Source organism: Apostichopus japonicus, chromosome 16, assembly GCF_037975245.1.
Source record: "Apostichopus japonicus isolate 1M-3 chromosome 16, ASM3797524v1, whole genome shotgun sequence".
NCBI lineage: Eukaryota > Metazoa > Echinodermata > Holothuroidea > Aspidochirotida > Stichopodidae > Apostichopus > Apostichopus japonicus.
The window spans coordinates 37,059,985-37,081,549 of record NC_092576.1 but is presented as its reverse complement, the minus strand read 5'-3'; the positions used below and the strand labels follow the sequence as shown (position 1 = coordinate 37,081,549).

General features: G+C 37.9%; 2 protein-coding genes across 12 annotated transcripts in view; one reads left to right on the top strand and one right to left on the bottom strand.

The window, feature by feature from the left end:
* The window catches only part of LOC139982257 (uncharacterized), a 153,356-nt gene that overhangs the window by 44,480 nt on the left and 87,311 nt on the right, over positions 1-21,565 (bottom strand). For 3 of the 11 annotated variants that reach the window (XM_071994931.1, XM_071994929.1, XM_071994928.1), the window contains exons 20-21: positions 10,040-10,159; positions 9,008-9,216 (exon numbers count right to left, since the gene is read on the bottom strand). The exons of 2 other annotated variants lie outside the window; for them this stretch is intronic. In XM_071994931.1, the coding sequence (XP_071851032.1) occupies positions 9,008-9,216; positions 10,040-10,159 (329 nt within the window). Of the gene's footprint in view, positions 1-5,592; positions 5,894-9,007; positions 9,217-10,039; positions 10,160-12,106; positions 12,163-12,834; positions 12,912-13,624; positions 13,875-17,028; positions 17,149-21,565 lie in introns of those variants that run through there. 6 more of the 11 variants (XM_071994923.1, XM_071994924.1, XM_071994922.1 and 3 more) reach the window with 6 other exon arrangements.
* On the top strand, positions 984-5,161 carry LOC139982268 (uncharacterized). The gene is made up of 5 exons (XM_071994947.1): positions 984-1,038; positions 1,939-2,072; positions 2,493-2,617; positions 3,026-3,135; positions 3,474-5,161. The coding sequence occupies exons 1-5, from the start codon at positions 1,030-1,032 to the stop codon at positions 3,801-3,803; spliced, it is 708 nt and encodes a 235-aa protein (XP_071851048.1). The 5' UTR covers positions 984-1,029; the 3' UTR covers positions 3,804-5,161.

Here is a 21,565-nt window from a genome sequence, read left to right as displayed (position 1 = left end):
GTCTAGAAGTGACTTGTCTATTGCAATCCCCAGGTGTTTGGATCTCGGTTTCACAAAACTGTTCTTCACTAAGACGCGTCTTAGTGTAAGTCGAGTCCGCGGAGCACTAAGTCCTGTGTGCGTAAGTCGAGTTTAGTGAAACAGGCCCCAGGAATTTACTGACAAACAAGTACCTGGGGATTGCAATAGACAAGTCACTTCTAGACACTGTCTGGTTTTAAATCATCCGTAGGCCTTCCTGATGTTGATTTGATTCTGTAAAGAATATATTTTTTTAAGTATAACTTGTTTCCGTCTATTTGAAAATAATAACTGTTGAAGAAACTTGAAGAAAGGAAAGAGAGAAAAGATACGGGTATGTATGAAATTAATAAGAAAAGAAACCAAAGGGAAACAAGTGTATAGGGAAAAAATATATTAATACAGAGCAAATGGTTATCAATATCAAAGTGGCTATTCTTACGACTAGTCATAACAATAATTCCCTTTTGCGCATGCACAGTTGCTATTTTTACAACTAGGCGTACTATTTTTACGACGAGGAGTAACAATAATTTCCGGTTAGGGTTAGGTTTAGGGTTAGGGTTGGATTGAGGGTTAGAGTTAGGGTTACCCCTACTACATGTGCAGTTGCTTTATTTACTTTTAATTCGCATGAATTCGCCGATGTAGTAAGAATAGTTTATAAATATTTGTTACGACTAGTTGTAAGAATAGCCACGGCCTATCAATATATAAAGTATTTGACAGTTATTAATATACATATTTATTTCTCAAAATATTAAGCATAATTTCGCTATGAACTAGATCTTTGTAAATGTTGAATTAATATACTAGTTAAGAACTAGGGAAAGTCCCCTAAGAAACTAACTAATCTCAGGCGTTATTGACAGTGTGATAAAGCTGTTCACTTTAAGTCGCGTCTTAAGATGCGTACATTTTATTTTTGTTGACATGAACGAGGCTGTGACCTTTGACCGCGAAAAGTTTTAACAGTTCATCGCACGAACGAACTTTACAATTGCAAGAATGGGAAAGGTAAATACCAAGTAAAATGCCTTTTATAATCACAATATTTGGCCAAAACTTATGTAATATTTATATGTTGACGTCAAATAGACGGAGAGTTTTCTCATGAAGTTATCGAGACATAAAGTTGTCTCCTTCGTTGTTATTAATAAGCTACAGTGCAGACGTAATGGAGCCAAATAGCCTAGTAACAATATTTAGCACTTGTTTAACCGTAATTCAAGCATAGGCCAAGTGTTAGCAATTATCAGTATAACTAGTATAAGGCCTAGACTAGTCCAACGAAGTACTATGCATATGTTTTCCAAATCCGAGTCAGGAAGCCGCCAACGCTGATCGCGAGGAACCCATAGTACAGTCCTCTTGAAGGGCTAAGGTAGTATGTGCTAGCATTACAGTCGTAAGGTAGATCCTGACATGTTTCAAGTTACTACTGATACTATACTAGCCTACGTAGGCTTAGTTATACTGCTAGTGCTATATAGCCTACATGCTACAACTTTACAAAGCCAAAAGCTAGTCTATGGACCTAGGCTTGTTAAGGCTATCGCATCAGTGCTCAAGTGGCTACTGTGACTGCGATGTGGGCCTAGTAGTAGCCTAGACCTACTAACCTTTTGTAACTTCATGTATGCCAAGCCTATATAGGCTACATGAATGCAGTATTAGTATTAGGCTTGTACAGAGTGGGCTGTTGAACGTGTATGTCAGTCCCATAAGAAATAAGGTCTAACCTAGTTGGATAGACCTAACCTGACATTAACAATTATACTAACATTACACCGCTACTCACTGTGCTAGTACTAGGACTAAGATGTCGTATGTCACTATTACAGTGAGTGTTCAAGTCAGAAGAGCACTCATTGTATCTTATTGCCCTAATTTTCACAAACAAATATTCCTCTTCAGGAAAAGCGAAAACGGTGCCCAGATTTCTCGGAGGTAGAAACACTCACTTTAGTGGAGTTTGTCGCCACTCACAAGGCACTGCTCTTTGGCACAGGAGGGAAGGGGTCCAGTAAAGAAGAGAAGATGAAGGAAAGGTTTGTGGATTCCACAGCACTCATCGTGTGTTCAAATTGTCTGTATGTTTGTTTGTTTTGTTTTTGCAGCTACAGCTAAGAGATTCCACTACACAAGACTTGCTTTTACAATATACTGAGTAAATCCTAATTTTGGTTATTAAAATATCATTTGAAATGTCAGAAACCATAAATTATCACTTGATTGATTGAATTCAAAAGTTGTCATATGACTATTCTTGAGTTATATCTAGAGCATATCCTGTTTTCCTTGGCTTTTTAATGGATGCCCAGGTTTGAAATTTATATTTTATTATGGAGCGGCCTTCTGTTATCATGTTGTTTATATCAGTGTTGGGTTCCTTTTTTTTTTGGTGCTGGTGCTATTGGATGAAATATGAACATGTATTTAATTTGTTTAACCTTGATCATACTCAACAGAAACTGGAAGAAGGCAGCAGCGGTCCTTCAAACTGTTGGAGGACCAGTACGGGAGTGGACTATGGTCCGAAAGAAATGGAGAGACTTGGCTTCCAAGGCCAAAGCCTACAAAGCCCCCAAGACAGGTCAGATTATATAACATGTTAAAGTACACAGGACAAACCTCACTCCCAATATCAATGTTGCAGTTTCTGAATGCAGTATGCTGCAACATTTAAAGGGGAGGCTGGGGGGGGGGGGGCAAGGGTTGTCGATAGCTAGCTAATTCCTATATGTCCAATCACTTCTGTTGAGGAATGTAGATTCCAATTTTAGGGGTTTGCAAGAGGGAGCCTCTAAATTAAAGGACGGCGAGATGACGCCATAAGCACTGTATGATACAACTATTGATGTTTTCTCCTCAACAAACTGGGTGATTCTTCCATGACAGGGGCCAGCGTTTTCTGACAGAGGGCCATAGCAATAATAATAACTTCCTAAAATCAACGTACTTTGAGAAGTTAAACTGATATATTATTATATTGTTATTGCAGGTGGTGGTCCCCCAGTGATGGAAGATCCTCTCTATGAGAAAGTTCTGGGGGTGCTAGCCAAAGAGGTGGTTTGCGGCATATTGTCTGAGGATGATATGGCAAGCTCACAGGTATTGAATATTAGCCTACATTACATTAACCTTATATGTATCGACCTGCAAACAATTCCGGTGGGTATCGCCACATCTTCACTAGTTATGTAGAGCTCGTTACTGGCCTGGGCCATTTACTACCTGGGCCCATGTACTAAATAAAGTGGTAATATGTGGTGTTTTCGTTAGTCCCAGTGTATAGCAGACCCATCACAGGAGATTTTCTCTCCCCCCCCCCGAGTCCATGTGTTTTTGTCTGGGCTCTTGTACGTGGAAGGGCTGCTACCATTGTTGGTTTTGTGCACCCAGCAAGGTAATCCTTCATTTATTTATTACTTTGTAATCATTCTTTTCAGGAGACCATCTATTCTGATGAATCAGAATATGCCTCGAAGCCAACTCCGTCTGTGCCATCTCCAGTAGAGCCACTACAACCACAGATGAGTTTCCAAACTCGACCTGCAGCAGTGAGGCAATGCCAAATTCAGGAGGAGCTCTTGGCTATACAGAGAGCTAAGTTGGCAGCAAAAAAGGAGCAAACAATTGTTCTCCGCTCCATTTTAGATGTCCTGCATGAAATCTGCAAAGACAAATCTGCCTGTCTAGTAGACATGCTGAATAACATGCAAGACACCGAAAATGTATTTCCACACATCTGCAGGTCTAAATATCAAATTCCAAAATAATTAAAGTCTTAATACTTGTTTGCTGTTGAATTTCGGAAAACAATTGGCACATAATCTGTTGGGGGAGGGGGGGGGGCTTGCAAATTTTGAAAGAAGTTTGTAGAATCTATGGACTCGTTAAAAGATCTGGCTAATTTTATTCAGCTCAAAATTTTTATACAGATTACTCAATAAAAATAATGACTGTTGATATGAAATTGCATAGAACGGTGTTATTTACATTGAGCTTTGAGTACATTGTACTTTGAGATACAAGGTTCACATCACTTGCACAGTCTCTAATATCATCTATCTGATCTCTTGTAGAGTTTGCAGCATCCAGTATGTTGGTGAACCAAAACCACCCTCAAGAAGTGGTTCTATTGTTACAGTCAACACCATGCAGATTGAGACCCAGGTTGCAGAGCACTTTAACAGTCCCAACCATACAATTAATGACATGTCGCTACAGGGTATTTAATCTTTAGGTAGCCGTCCTGACCTAGTACGAATCACCAGAGAGAGACGGTGGATGAAATGCCTTCGAACCATTCCAAGTCATGGGCTCAACATTCAGGAAAGACATTACTAACCTTTCTTATGCTTCCCTACTTCTCTTCCCCCCTCCTGTCACCCATCTTCTCATAGCTCTCTTCTCCTTTTTTCCCTTCACACCTTTCTGTCTTTGTCCTTCTCTAGTTTACTCCTAGCCTCTACCCATAATCCTTTTTTCCCTCCACAGTTTATCTCCTCCTACCTCTCCTCTTCACCTTGTTTTTTTCTTTCTTCTCTCCATCCCTTGTCTACTAATACTCTTACATCTGTCTCTTTTGTGTTTACCCTGCTCATTAACCTGTCTGTATTCTGTTTGTGTATTTGTCCCTTCTGTTATTGTTTCTTGTCATTCAGCCTCTGAAGAAGATCTTGCTAGGATCGAAGCAGCAGGCCAACTTACTTTTACACATTCTCTTACACAGGCTCTTTAGTGGATAAGCAGTTTGGTAACAGTTTTGTTTCATTTTAACTTTAGCATTTAAAAAAAATCCAACAAATTGTTTGAGGATACACATAATAATACCAATTTTTCAACATCTGTTGGGTGAGGGTAAGGATGGGAGGTTTTGAGTGGAGGGTGGGCTATAGGCAGGAGTTATGGGTGGGGAAAGGTGGGAAAGTTTTAGCAAGGGTCAGGTGGTTTTGAATGTTGAGATATATTTATGTATATTTTCAAAGTTAAGCAGGGAGTGCTTTACTCGTTAAGCCATAAAGGTTTTTTAGAACACTTCCTTGCACAACTAGTTTTTAAATTATTATTATCACCTGAATGCTGTGATTAAACAAATAAATACATAAAATGTAATCTCTCATAATACTGTTATGTAATATATATACTGTATATAAGGCTGCAGATTTAGTGGACTGTTACTGATTAATTAATTTGTGCATATTCGTACTTTTGATCCATGTTTTACTTTATGGTAAATACATATTATTTACCCTGAGGGTCACCAGGAATCTATTGTGTTTGTATTAATTTTGGTATACTTGTACTTATATCCTCGCAAAGGTTGTCGACTCATCGCAGAAGTTGAAACCCTCTTCCCTTGATCAACTGTATATTGTGGTTACATTACAAGCACATGCCGTTTCTTAAAGTATGTGTTACATTAGTTTCTCTAAATTTCCTAACATTTATCAGGTGATTTTGAATAAAAGCAAATAAACACAGCTTTTTGTGAAAAGAAATTCGGTTAAATTTTATTGTAATCATGTTTTTGGAATTCAAAATTGCCAGTACTATACCAGAGAAAATGTAAAAGGTAGCTTACAGCCTGTTGTAAATATCCTGAGCAATCTGTGCCATTATTGCTAATCCAGCGGCTCGAGCTGCCCCTTGGTAGATCTCTGCATGTGGATCATCTGGAAGGTGCTGGTTCAGCTCGTGTTCTGGTTCCTGCATATCTTTAGCCAAATTGAAGAGGACAGCACATGCAACAATCGTTCTGCATGCTTGCTTGGGCCCAACATGCAATCCAACCATGAGACACGGGAACTTCATTTTGAGCTGTCCATTGACCTGTTCTATGAATACTCTAGTTCTTGGGTGAGCTCTGTGATTTGAGACGAATTGAGAACTCCTATTGGTAGAAAATTCTAAACTGGATTCAGACGACCTCAAACTGTTATATATTTGGTCACTAAATCTTTTAACGGTAAATGATATTCAGGCTTGTTGGAACTGGAGGGGCAAGGGGGGGGGGACGGGGCTTCTGCCCCCACTTTTTCGAAAAATTTAAAAAGGACCTCTTTCGCGAATGAAAAGTGCCCCAGCTGCTCTCTTTAAAATATAAATTAAATATTAATATGGTAACAACTTCGTCACCTCCCCCACTCCCCGGCCATAAATGATGACCCACCCTTTTATCAGGAAGAAATTACTGGTCCCCAAATTAACCTCCTTCGTGACATAGCCTACATACCTGTTATATGAAATTTCGGCTGGTGATTGCGGTTCTGCGATGGGGGTCATCAGCCAAGGTTTTAGTGTGTATCCACTGTCTCCAATCAGGATACCTTGTTTGTTGCCGGCCTCAAACTCCTGCCCAATGCTGCTATGTTGCAAGATTCTGCTGTCATGCGCAGAGCCCGGCCATCGGGCAACAACATTAGTGATAATGTAACGACTGTTACACATGAGCTGCACGTTGATGGACTTGACGCGCTTTCGGTTAATATAAACGTAGGCATCCTCCCCAAGCCGCGAACCCTTGAGGAGAACGTGAGTACAGTCCACTGCACTCACAATGCGAGGGAATCCCGCAACATCGCTGAACCCTCGTTGTGTTGCCATGACTTCTTGTGGTGTGGTGGGGAACCTAATGACGTCGCCCTTCATCCTGATCAGATGAGAGCTGACTCTCCGAACTATCCGACACGCACTCGCCTTACTCACTCCGTGATGATCCCCGTGACCAGTGTGTACAGTTCCGGTCGCATAGAAGCGTAAAGCGATGCAGATCTGCAAGCGTCCGTCAATTGCATGGCTTCTCTTGGTTGGATGATTCAACCCCGCAGCGAGCAAGTCCATCAACCTCATCAACCCCCTTCTCGTGAAACGATATCGCTCGTACATGTCTTCATCATTGAAGTTGTCGAGAGGATAATTTCGGTCCCGGAAAATTCGTTCTCTGCGTAGTCCAGCAGCAACTCTTTCGCCTAAGATCATTTGAAGTGCGGCCATTGTTGTAGTGGATGTCGTTCGTGTATAGTGTAATTTGTGCAGACTTAGCAGCTTAAAATTGGCGCCAATTCGATCACATGACTAGAAATACACTAAGATCAGTCCCTAAGTCTCGTCAAGACGAGACTTAGACTAAGTCCCGTTATGCTACTTAGTGAAGAGTGGACTAAGTCTTGTACGCGACTTAGTGATCTTTGTGAAACCGGCACTAAGTCCTATTCACTAAGATGCGTCTTAAGACCACTAAGACGCGACTTAGTGCTTTGTGAAACAGGCCCCAGGTGTTTTTATAAAGGACGCGCGGGCTGTTACATTGAATACAACTTCTATTCATTGGAAGGCGCGCGCGTCTACTTCATTGAATACAACTTCTTTTCATTGTATTGTTCAAGTATTTGATTGACAGGTGTCGAATAAAGAACATGTTAAGCTATTGAAAGTGTCAGAGCGGTCAGTGTACATCTTTAGCAAGAAAAAAAAATGAAATAAGTTCAATAGACTTTTGCGATAAAACAAAATGTTTACTGAGCCCAAAAGAGTGGAAATTGTTAACGTACAGATGTATGATATAAATGTGTACAGTATTGGGTATATATGACAGGTTAGATTATTTGGACACAACGTAGCTTTTTGGTTCCCGCGGGGCGGGTCAGGTAAACAGCACACACAATGTAGAGTATATGGAGATAAGATAAGGGATATTGGCCTTGTAGGTTTGGGAGGGAGGGTGGTGGATTGGGGGGGGGGGGTGGTAGGGGACAGGAAAATACTGCGATGTTAGTAAGGATCTACATTAAAATCTTAGAGATTATTCTTTACACAGATGTACTGTGTTTGTTTATAAAATATATACGTGATTTTGAGTGTTATTTACATATAGACTGTTTGATTGGTCTCTACTGTGTGGGGATTGACTGTAATGTTATGTGGGTTAATAATATGCCTAAATCAAGAGCTGTTTGTCGCATGGCAGCAGGGGAAGGGGTGCGGCGGCGCGGGGGAGGGGAAGCAAGGGTTGGAGTGAAAGAGGTGACGACAGGTTGATCAGAAGAGACGGACAATAATAGTATTACAGGAGACCTTGCTAAGTGTGTGTGCTTGGGGGTTGGTGTGTGTTGGGGGAGGGGGGTTGGTGCGTGTGTGGGAGGGGGAAAGGGGTGTGGTTTGTTAACAAAATAAGTTTCCAAGTGTTTTAAACAGATTAACGAAATGGGTAAGGGGTCTAGCATAGTTTGGTTTACAGGGAGGGGGTTGATTAGGGAAAGCTCAGGGTAGAATAGTTAATATATGTGGCCAGTTACGATATGTTTTAATTTATCTCATGGTTTTTGTTTTTACTTTAAAATAAATGTGAATTAATTATCAGTTAATTTATCAACTAATTAAAGAAAATTTATACCTGATAAAAATGAAAATAATGAGCTTTAGTATAACAAACTTGATATGTTTTCTTCCAAGTTTATCTCCTTTAAAATGTTTCTGTTAATCTTACTCATCAAAGTTTGTGTTTATTTAATTTGGGTAAATTTTAGCCAATCGTCTAATTTTCATACTCTAAGATGATGATAACTTGAATTTTTTATTCCTCATATCTTGGCCAAATTACATCTTACTTTTGTGTTATTGCTTCAATGAGATATATTAATTTTAAAGCAAGGGACTCCTTTTTCCTTAATTCAATCAATTTCATTTTTCTTAAGAATTTATAGTTAAAATATTGTATTTTTCTGTTTCATTTTGTCTCTATTTTACTCTCCCATTAATTATATTCCTTACCTGATGACTGTTCTTTCATTGTTAGTTTATTTCTTTATTCAATTTCTTCTTCATTGGTTTTGTTCTACTTCTACAATTATCTAAACCCATCAATTAACCCTTCAGTAATTATTAAATATGACCATATTAATGATTCCTATCTTGTTAATATTATTTAATTACTTTATTTATTACTTATATTATATACACAATTATTATGTATACTTACTCCAGTTCCTTGAATCTTTGAGAGTGTTGTAGATAGTTTAATATTCCATTAACTTCATGTTTATTCATTTCTCTCCCTTTCTCTGTCTGTATGTTCATATTCTCTATTGATGTTATGATTGGTAGAGAGAGACCAGAGGAGAGGATAATGTTCCCATCTTTATTAATCTTACTAAAGGACCAGTTTAGATTCACCCTGCCTATGGGAATCTGAAGAAAGGAAAATAATAAATAGAAGTAATATCATCATGTTTGTTTACAGGATAAATACTTTAAAATAATTACGTTATATTTGTAAAGTTTGTTTTAGCTTTGTTTTCATTTCAAGATGTTAAAGGGTAAACAAGAGGGTTAGGTTTATTACAGAGAGCAGTCATTGTTATTTCTGTAGAATGAATTAAAGGTGTGTAAGAGGGGTGAGGGATGGACGGTACAAGGAATGTCAGGGGTGTAGGGAGGGGGTGTGTTATGGTAAGGAAGGGTGTGTTAAGGTTAAGTGATATTTGGTCGGGGTTATTAGGAGGGTGTCTTAGTGCGGGAGAGGGCGTGGATATGGTTTACCCTCGTGAATGTTGTGTTGTTACTGTCATGGCGTGTGCGAGGGGTGAGTGATAAATGGACCGATGGGTGTCACACTGGGTAGGGATGGGTGTGATAGGGGTAAGGAGGGGTGCTTTAGAGTGTGGGAGCATGCATACGGCTTATAAATATGTAATTTTATTTTTGTTTGATAGGCTGATGAGGTTTGTTGGGAGATGAGGGTTGTATGAGCCGGAACTGATATGTTCAAAACAAGTTAAATTTAATTTGATGTATATGTAATTTGTGATGGGAAGATCTGGTTGAGGTGGGGTTGGTTTTTCAGTGAATATATATCAATTTTGAACCTGTATTTCCTTGTTCTAATTTAACAGTTTAATATTTAATAACTAAAGCGATGTAATCTCTTATTAAGACATTCAACGATTTTATCTAATTTTAACTTGTATTGATTGATGTATTTATTCAATATATCCCTTCATGTTTTACTTACGTCATGATTGGATGCTTCCACCAGGAGTTCTATGACTGACCTCTGTACAGACTCACTGGTGTCTCTTTGGATGGACAAATCACCTGAACACATCTCTGTAATAGTCTGGATGTCATCAGGCTATTGAAAGAAAGAAATAATAATTATTAAATAGAATAATATTAATGTCAAATTGAGGCGTTAAGGATACGATGAAGTTTGGTTTTAATAGCGGAGATTAATAAATTGATTAAATCAACAGATATTTGAAACAAAGTTTTAAATTACAAAAAAGCTTACTGTTCAAATGTGTATGTTTTATTTTCCTGCTCAGTGAAGATCTCACACTAGGTTTAATTGGTTTAAAGAATATTAGTTTAAATATGTGTTAAAATTAATGAATGCATCTAGAAAGGTAAGATTATGTGAAATCATTATCTTAATTATGTTGAAAAAAAAATAATGAACAACATTTTAATCTATTTAATTCAAAGTACAATAAAATTCGAGTGATTATTCTAATTTAATCAGATTAAAAGAAAAAGAACAGCAAAACAAAGGAGTATTTTAAAGAACACGCGGCATGATGACTTTACATGACTTCGACCGAGATACATTTCCTGGAATAATAAAATTAATCAGATCCAAATAATGTATCTAGAATTAAGAGCAAGATATTGAGAACTAGGAATGTGGAATATTGTTTTCTTTCCTGTAAGAATCATATCGTCTGTCACCGGAATATTCCATACCGGGAGACAATATATGTTAATAACTCTCAGCATAGGCGTAGGAGCCTCATTCGATTTGGGGGGCTGTAACGACTTGCCCGAAAAATATAACCAAGTTTTTTTCGCGCGCTCCGCGCGCGTTCCACATGTTAATGTGCATATCATATAGGCATCCATCAGTTATTACATCACCTGCCAGTAACATGAAATCATTTTCCGTGTTATTACCCTTCCATATTGGTTAGAATTATTGGGGAAGTCGTTACAACAATAATGATAATAACAATAATAATATAAGTTTAACCATTAAAAAACACATTGCAAATTCTTCATCTTTCACTAGGTGCCAGTGGCGGAGCTAGGGGGTATTGTTAAGGGGGGGGGGGAGAGAATGGTCTGTAGGGGCGCTTTTGACACTATCTAAGCGGAGCGCCACACAGGTTGGCGCGGAGCGTACAGAAATTTTTTGAGTAAAGTTACTCTCTAGATCGCCGGAAATGACCCTTTCCGGGCCTTGCTAATTTGCAGATAAACGAAGAACAAATAGGTGTCATCGCCATTTGTCAGAAAATTGCACCAACAAAATGTGACAAATGTCAATAGGTATTTGAGAGCGCAATAAAAAAGTCAATAATCGCGAATAAGTAAAAAGTGGTAAAAAGCTGAAAGGGCGCCAGCAGTCCATTTGAGTCCGTCAGAGGAGGATCCGCCCATTTGACTGTATGGACGCTCCGCCACTGGTAGGTGCACGCAAAATTCTCAGCATATTGCCCAAATTTTCACCCAAAAAAATTGGGGAAAAAATGCAATTATTATTCTTTCAGTAGGTGCCCGAAAAAATTCTCAGCATATTGCCCAAATTTTCACCAAAATATTGAAAAACACATTGCAAATTATTATTCTTTCAGTAGATGCCCGAATAATTCTCAGCATATTGCCGAATTTTCACCCCAAAAATTGAAAAACACATTGCAAATTATTATTCTTCCAGTACGTGCCCGAAAAATTCTAAGCATATTGCCCGAATTTTCACCCAAAAAGTTGGTTGGGGGCTGCAGCCCCCCCAGCCCCCCCCCGCCTCCTACGCCTATGACTCTCAGGGATGCTGGCTTTTTATGATTATATTTGAAAATTGATCAACTCTTCTACCCTTTTAATATCCCATACCGGGAAACAATATATGTTTATAACTCTCAAGGATACTGGCTTTTTATGATTATGTTTTGAAAATTGATCGACCCCTCTACCCCTTGACTGTTATGCATGTTACTAATAATAACAGTATCACAGGGAAATGTGAAAGAAAATAACATTATGCATGATTATAATTTACTTAAAGATACAAAATATTACAAACCTTCCTCCATTGACCAGATATCAGATCAAGGTAACGAGCGTCCTTCGATGATATGACTGTAAAAATAGATGAAATAATAAAATCAATAAATTATCATAGATATAAATGACATATTTTAAACAATACCTAAGATTAAATATTAATTTGTTTCACATACTTATAATGTTAACAGTCAGATGTAATGTACATGTACTAAAGGGGTCGAATGTCTGTAAACTAAACCACTGAAATGTTCTCTCTACTAATTAATTAGTAATAAAGTACTGTAAATTAACAGTCACTAGTAATCCAACCAATAATTTTATTCTCTTTGTTACCTAATACTTCCAGCTTACTTTACAGTCATTATTTTATAGGGTAACAATAATTTATTAAGTAACTCAAAACATTTAATCTCTTAGATATTATTTTAATATATATAGGGACTTGATAAAATAAAGCTCAAGGAACACCACATAAGGAGGAACTTTTAGGAAGTCCAACTCCTACACCCCCCCATTCCACCCTACCCCCACACAGAAGTAGTCTGTTTGTTGTATGCAAGATCTACCACTGGATCCCCATTCTAGATTCATTCTTACCAACAAATATCTCATTATACTAGCCCCCCCCACACCCCCAATCCTCCTCTACCACACTTCCCTCTCTTGTCACAAATCTCTGAAACATTGCAATAAAAGCAATCTACTTGGTCAATAAATCTTTTAATTCTTATGTAAACATCGTACCTTTAATATTCCTTGATCTTGATTCTTCTGGTATGAGGTCTGGATTGATCGATGACGGCAGTTTACAGTTATCAAGCCTGCAAAGATAAAGAAAGCAGGGCAAGTAAATATTTAAATATTGAATGCATATCTGATGCCATTACATTAATAAATAACATGGAGGTCAATGAATTTGCCTGTTGACAAGGTACAGGTATTTGCTACTAGTTACGATGGCCAAACAACCCTTCCACCACCCATCATTTGGCCCTCCCATTAACATTTGCTGATTTGCTATTTTGAACTATTTATATGTATTAATTAAAGTTGCGTAACTCTTGCAAATATTCTTAAGCTTATTACAATCAATAGTGTTTGTAAATAAACAATACTTTTTTTCGTTTGCAATAAACTTGATAATCTTCCCATGTTTCGTTTTAGATTTTTAAGTAATAATTGATGTTTTTTCTTGTAGTTTTAGTTTGTTTATAAGTTCTAAAGTTATTTGTTGTTCCTATTATACTAAAAATCACCCCCCCCCCCTTCTCCCCACCAAACTCACCATGTTTCATCCTAACGTGTGGAAAAGCCTAACGATGTGATGTACATTACACAAATAGTAGTGAAATAAAATGTTAACATATTTCTCAGCTTAAAAATAATTCTAAATATTGCAACATTTCAAACTACACGTCTCAAACACAAGCTTGCAAATGAAGAAAGAAAAAATGCCACTGCTCAATACCATTACCTTATTCCCTCCTATATACCCCATACGTTTACCCTCTGACTACCCCTCCTTCCCTCTTACCCACATATTATCAGCCAAGGCCTGTCACGATATTTTCCCCTTACCATAGTTCCTTGAATATTGGTGACTTTATTCCATAGTTTATTAATCCGATCACTTCTTCCTCTGTAAATTCTTGTTTGTCTCCTGCATTGATGGATATCTTCTCTACTGATGATAGGCTCGATAAACTAAGACCGGACTCAAGTCTGATATCTTTACCGTCAAATCCACTGAAGGACCATTCTAGTTCTAGATGAGATATTGGAATCTGAAGAATAGGAAAGAAAGATCACAGTTAACTTATCTTACAGTTCATCCAAGATGGATAAATACACATGATGAATATCCAACGTATATGTAACAGAACACAACAATGAATAAAAAAAAGCTATAAAAATAATCATTAAATTTAACGGAATTGTCTGTGATTTCTTGTTTTTTTTTTCAATTTTCATAATATTACGAACTAAATTAGTAATAAAAAAAAGAAAGAAAGAAAAGTGGTGATTTATTCAAACGTACCAATACAAAAAGCATGCTAATTCGTAAGACGAAATTCAGATGAAAAGCAATATCAAAAAATATTTATTTTTGGTCTGTAATATTATATTTAGCACATACATTACTATTTATGTAGTTTTCATAATCTATGTTATTGCTTTATTCCTGTAAGTCAGTGCATTAAAACATTCCTACAGCAACACTAGCGGAGACTCGATAACGTTCCTGCCGTGAGTGACCCATTACAAATGAGTTTTCTTCCCGGGAGATACAGCGCATCTCGATACTTGTGTTTATCGTATAGGCCTAGGCCTATATCCTACTTGCAATCAATTCGTAATAATAAAATAAAATCATTTCAATCATTAGAATTACACAAAGATTATATAGGGCTATATACATTTCGTGTTGTGCATATGTTAGACTTTCCATTCGCCAGCCAACCGACAAACCAGTATCGTAGGCAGATAGCCGGCCCGGTTTAAAACATAATAGCTTAGCCTAGGCCTAATCCTACACAGTATGAACGAAGCCACCGTCATATTTAACTACAATGTACTTTTATAGACTAGTTTGAGTTTAACTTTCTCATTCAATTTCCCCCAATTATGATACAGTTTACCTATAATCTTTTGATCTCTCACTTTTGACCTACTGTATGCCTAGGCCTAGGTCTAGACTAGTTCCTCCGGTTAGAAACATCCATCAGTTACTGCTACCAACTTTACCTCTTTTGTCTATTTAGGCCCACACTCCACAGTATATAATTTATTTAGGATAAAAGTTGGAACCTACTCTTATGACTGAGACAATAATTAAATCCAAATTTAAAAAGGATGGCAGAGGATATACATATATATTGCTATATTCTAAGCTCTTAATTTTCCCGGTAAGAGAATCTTACACTAGCCGTAGCTAACGGTTAAAGTCTAACGTTACATTACGAAGGCTAACAAGTTGATAATGAAACACTTGATATCGCGAATGTAACGCGGACACTGTCCGGTATCATGTGACGTGTTTAAGACGTAGCCTAGGCCTACGCGTGTGAAATGTATTCGATCGCAAACCTGTTGCTTCTTTTTATTTTCTTTAAAAAGCTAACGTTATTTGTTATACCTACAGTTTGTTTTACAACTAACGTTGGGCTACCACGTCAACCAATAGGCCTAAGTATAACGCCAATAATGATTAACGCTGTCGGTACAAACGAGTAGAAATTTATATTGGCCAATATTGGCCCACATATGTAAAGCCTTAAAGGTCTCAAATACAAATAAATAAAAAATAAAAAAAAATTATTTGATGAGCTTAAATAGCATTAGGCCTAATACATGCTATTATTTTGTTCGGCTAGACGTTGTCCAAGTAAAACACAATAAAAGGAAGTTTACCGGCAACATATATCACCGGATGTCTATATATTTGAATATAGGCCCTAGGCTACTCATTCTTTTGTGCGTTCAACAAGCTCATTTTTTTGGATCTAATTTCTGGTTTATCATCTAAACGTTTCATGTAATTTCTACTCTGCTGACGTTTCTATATTGTTTTTACTTCTTAAGGCTCCAATTTCAAGAAGAACAAACGTAACCTAAGTAATATTATAGTGGGCTAAGATAGTCATTTCAGACAGATAAGGTGGAAGCAGGACACTTCGCCCAACAACCATTTCGCCCAACCTTACCATTTCGCCCAACCAGCCTGGTCATTTCGCCTAACCAGCCTGGTCATTTCGCCCAACCAGCGAAGTGACTAGTAAGGTTACAAAAGAAGTAATACCTTTGAAATTCACGCAACGACAAATGTTACAGAAAAGACAAAATCTCTCAAGCATGCCTAGGCCTATAATCGTTATATAGGCCTATAATTACCGTAAGTCGATATAATAACAGCAGCAAAACCATATGCGGTGTAAGTCCATTGGCAGCCATACAGTATAATGATGAACACGTATGTATGTACGTGTAACTAGTAACGAACTGAATCTCCACACAGAGTGTACGTACTTTCTACTTGACCCGCCCTGCGGGAATCGATTCGTACGTCTACGTGCGCAGATGATCAACGTTCACTGTGCGGCTTTGTTTACATCTGAGAACAGGTGTTTTGTTGTTTGAGTGTACTCGTGAAAGGAAGCTTCCAAATATGTTAAATTGTTTAGGCTTTTGCTATTCTTCTTCAAACGTTCCTTCTACTGTACCAAGTTACATGAAACTTGTGTACATTATTTAATAAGCCAATATTAGTTGGACAAACCAAATAAATGTCCTTTTTCATCCATAAATAAAGAAGGTAAATGGTACTTTCGTAAGTATGCATATTTAAATTGGATTATAGCGATGGGTTGTGAAGAATGGGGGGCGCACTTCCTAAACAAATGTTACAGGGATCGAGGGTGTTTGGTCAAGACTAAGGATATAGGAACCTTGATGATAGATTTATATTTTCCTCTCGGTCTGCAGGGTTTCAACTCTTTTTTTCTAATTATAGCTATTTTTAAAACGTTTGGAGATAAATGATCGGTCCCCTATCGTGTTTGTTTCATAGTCTACCACGCATTATTGACAGTGTTATCACTTAGGTTAATGCCAATATTTCTTAGGCAAATGATGACGTCACTTTGTCATATCAAGGTGTATATTCTTTGTGTGTCGTGAGGAGTTAACTAGTAAAAACAGTTATACTCTGGGCTGAGTATAACGGGACATCTGATTGCAATTTTTTTAATCAATACTTACTCAGACACTGACACTTGGTGAATAAATAACATTTCATCATCTCGGTCAGATTAGTTGCCTTCGATTAAGTATAATATCCGTTGCTTGTAATGGACACGTGATAATGCAATGTACCGTTATAAGAATGGTAACTTGAAGTAGCAATATTTCTATAGCTGTGTTAAAATATAAGTGACTTACGTTGTGACTTGATGCAATTTCAAGAAGCAATATCGTAGACATCTGGAGTTCTTTAGAATCAGTTTCCCTTAGATACACAATACTCGAACACAGAACTCGTAAACTGTTTTGACCCTTGGTCTGGAAATAAAAATAGAAGCGTCTTCAAATGAACATAGAAAGAACTTCAAGTTATAATATTTTAAAATTGCTCCCCTTGAGTATCACAATTTTACATAGTATAAACGTTAGATGAAATATGTGAGGGAAACTTATAATCCCATTCCGACAATATTGTATGATTCAGGGATATTAACTTAAATGAACGCTTTCCCTTTTGACTCTTCATAACACCATGTAGACTCTGCTCTATGGTACGGATTTGATGTTAGGATAAAGGGGGGGGGGGGAGGGTGAGGGGGTAGTAATGTCCTTTCTGGTTAGGAGGCTAAGGGGAGGGAGATACCCTTCTCTTGAGAAAATATTCGTCTAGGGGGGTAATATTCAAACTGGTGATACCACCGGTCACGGAACTTAATTTAAGTTAACGATTGTATTTATATGAGTCTTATTTACATCATACAGGCTATACCCTCTGTTACGTATTAAAGTTTTAGGGCTGTATGGGGAGACGTGGACAGAGAAATGGAAAATGAATATGTTACTCATCGTTTTGTGGGAAGTCTGAATGAAGAGGTGTCCCCTCTTCCTGTCAGAAAATGATTTTAAGGGTAGATGGATTAGATGCACACATTTGCTGTCATTTTTATCATTGTAACTACATCTTTGAATACGACTTTGAAACCATATCACCAAAAAATAGGAATCCAAATTTTAGTACATGTTGGTAGATATACACAGGAGCAACTTATGTCTATTATTGTGCAGGTGGAGATGTTCTGCTTTTATTAAAGTTAACTTTTCTGCGAAAAATTCGTTAGATATTTGAAACAGTTATAAAAAGCAGGTCACACAGTGCTAATTTGGTGGATGAGGAGGAATGATATAGTGGTCTAACAAACATTTTCGGTTCAAATACTTTGAAATGCAAGAATGCCACATGAACCAAGTCTTAATTTATGACTATTTTCAAAATTGTGACTAAACTTAAATGTCACATAACCTTGGTCGTGCTTCCATCATGTTTCAATGGATGTTGATCGAAATTGACTTAAAGTGACTATCTGAGCAACAAACTTAGAAAAGGAGCAACTTGGTTGATAATTAGTACTGTACATTGTTCTTGGCTAAGAGTACAGGACAACCAAAATTTGAAACACTGCAAGATAGTTCTTGTTCGCCTTAGTTACAAGTTTGGATAAAATATAAATGACAGGAAGCAAAATTACAATTATAATTTTTGCTGCAGTGTATCTCATCTCAAGTAATTCCAGATAGTCATTGTATGAGTAGCTATTGTAGCAAAAATCAAGGGTAGAGAGTAGTCTCTGATTGGTCAAGGCATCAACACAGTGTATGTACGGACGTGAGCGTCTATAGGAGGGTTAATTCCGGGGTAAAAGGTTCCGTGCATTTTGGGTCGATTAGATGCGTAACGAGAAACTGTATGATAGCTCGCATTGCGTATGACAGAAGTACCATCAGCATTTTTAATTAAGTCAAAATAGATGTCTTTATCTTAATAGCCTGTGCTGCCCGACACCCGTGCAGCGCCCAAGACCTGTACAGTGCCCGAGACCTGCGCTGCCCGATACTTGTGTAGTGGCCGAGACCTGCGCTGCGCGATTGTTGGACAGCTACGGTCGTGGATGGTGCCCGTCCCTATCGCGGCAGTGTATTATACAGTGTAAAGAACCAGTTGAGAACTACATGTATATTAAACCTTACTCTTTCGATATCTGCTGTCCAGTTCAAAGTCTTTGTGTTGTACCATCCCCCCCCCCCCCCCCCCTCCTCCTGATTTCACCGCTCCTTTGGTTGGTTCCGAGACAGGGAGTTCTTCACACCAGGATGTTAACAGCGTTACACTATTTAAACTTAAAACAGACATACATTCGTTAGATCGCAATTTCTAGTGATTCCAATTTTACCCCGGTTCAGAAATGTGTTAGCCTAATGTTACCAACAGAAGGAGAAACATGGACGTAACGGAGAATGCCTCAGTCTTGCTTTACCGCAGCCGACTCGGGAAGTGGAAGACATGGTTTGAGAAAACGACCAATGCCCCTCCCTCCATGCACTCTGGCGCCGGGACTGGTATCCAACATCATATTGTTGAGCTAACATCTAGATTATATGACGTATGAGCTGATATGTCATATAATTTAGTAATGTACAAAAGTCGTACCTATCGACAAACACTTTTCGCGTTCCATACACATATGTTGCAATAGTAGTACCGTACCATGCATGTGGTACTTGATCTTTTATGAAGCACTGTTATGCGTATTATAGTGTAATAATGACTCAGATCGTGTCTCGAAAAGTTGGTGGTTCGTGGAAAACTCTGACGTCCACGGGGGTTCGTGGGGGGAATGAGTAAGGGAAACCATGTCTTAGGGATTACATCTGTTGAGAGTTGTTTATCCGGAACGGGAACTGATTACCAAATTCAGTCATTTAGCTGCATTCCCGTGCTTGGCATAAGCAGGCACGACGGTGGGTGTGTTAGTCGACCCCATCGGTCGCAGCTCACTATATAGCTCTTTACAGGTAGCCTTTAGTTGGTCGAAGCCTTTTTACAGTTTATTTGCGGACGTGTGTTTACGGAGGGGGGTATTCCCGGGGTCCCGTATTTAAGTAATGTTTTCCTCCGTTTTGGCGTCGATTGGGTGCGTTATGACAGACTATACGATAGCGAGAGCGGAGCATAATAGAAGCACCATCAGCATTTTTAATTAATTTTTAATGATTAAATCCAAAGATATATCTATGTTTTCATAGCGTTGCACAGGCGCCTAATGATTTCCCGACACCTGCGGATTGTCCGACACCTGCGCGTTGCGCGTTGCCCGACGCCTGCGTATTGCTGAAGACCTGTGCATTGCCCGAGACCTGTGCAGTGCCCGAGACCTGTGCAGTGCCCTACCCCTGTGTTCAATATGTACAGTGTAGTTTATATTTACACGTTTATTGAACCTTACACTTTTGATGTCTGCTCTCCGGTTCTTGTTTTTTACCATCCCTGCCCCTTCCTTCCTGTTGGTTTCGAGACAGGTGTCCACCGCTAGAATGTGGTAGCTTTACAATATGTATCAAAGCTGTGATTTGTAAACTTGACAATAATTTTGCCGTCATCGTTTTGTGTACAAAAATATCTATAGGGGGGGGGGCTCATCCATATGGTTATCATCCATAAACACGCCGTTTAAATTAACATTGTTTAAATGTTCTAGAGGTGTGAAAGGTTCCGATTTTGACGAGAGTGCGATTGGTGAGACCGCATGCATGTGAACACGCATGCAATGTGGTTACTGGTCAGTTACTGCATGTCATGTTTCTGTGTATTTAAACAAAAACAAAATTTTAATTTGTATACGTGTAATTCGAAGACGATTTCAAATCTGACAATTATTCGTAACGATTTAAAACAACACGAGTAACTAAACAATAGTAGAAATGTATGTAAATTACACACAAAAACAGTTACATCTAACTGTTTGCATGTAACGCATTTCTAAGGTAAAATGAATTCCTGTAAAGTGTATTTTAGTTTGCATTTTCGCAAATTGATCAAATTAATTGGAAATAATAACACCTCAACACAAGTTTACTTTTGATTCATTGAATTTACATTTCCAACAAACTTAGGTTGATCACTGTTTACTACTCAGTTATTGTTATTAGTCATTTCATTTCTTTCATATTTTCGGGCCTAAACACTAACCTCGTTAAACCCTACAACATGTCTAAAAGTACCTTCTTGCAAAGTTTGAACAATCTGTAAGAAATTTAAACAAACCGTAGCAAAATAGGCTGTTTGAAGTTTTGGAAAAGGGAAAATTCCGTATTGACGATTAACTACGAAGGTTCAGGATAGTAATAATTAATATAAGGTAATTTTTAAGCGTTTGAAATAATTCTAGCATACAAATGCATAAATCATCTATGTGTACTTCCAGTAATGTATTATTTTGAAGGATAAATTGCGCAACATGCAAATGTACTGTATAAAATAATTGCAAAATTTACAGATTTCAGAAAGTTACACTCTTAAAATTGTTGGGCAAATTATTGTCCAACACGGGCAATTATTTACACAACCGTTGGGTCCGTATGCCTCCCGGTTGATATTGGGCAAAAAAGTGCCCAACTAAGTTGGTTAATGATTTTGCCCAGCAAACGGTTAAATAAATACCCAACACCTTTGCCCAACACCTTTACCCAACGCCTTTACCCAACAATTTTGGTCAGCGATTTGCCCAATGGTTGTGTAAAACCTTTTACCAATGGATTTTTCTTTACCCAATGATTCTTGCCCAACAGCTAGTTAAAAATAATAGTGGTTGGTTAACTAATACAATACCAACATTGGATTGTAACATTTTCCATACAACTGGGTTTATTTAATAGGTTATAAAGCTTACACAGAGAATGA

Coding starts and splice junctions, on each gene's coding strand:
- LOC139982268 (XM_071994947.1), top strand. Junction 2,073..2,492: donor GAAGAGAAGATGAAGGAAAG/GTTTGTGGATTC, acceptor CATACTCAACAG/AAACTGGAAGAAGGCAGCAG. Junction 2,618..3,025: donor CTACAAAGCCCCCAAGACAG/GTCAGATTATAT, acceptor TTGTTATTGCAG/GTGGTGGTCCCCCAGTGATG.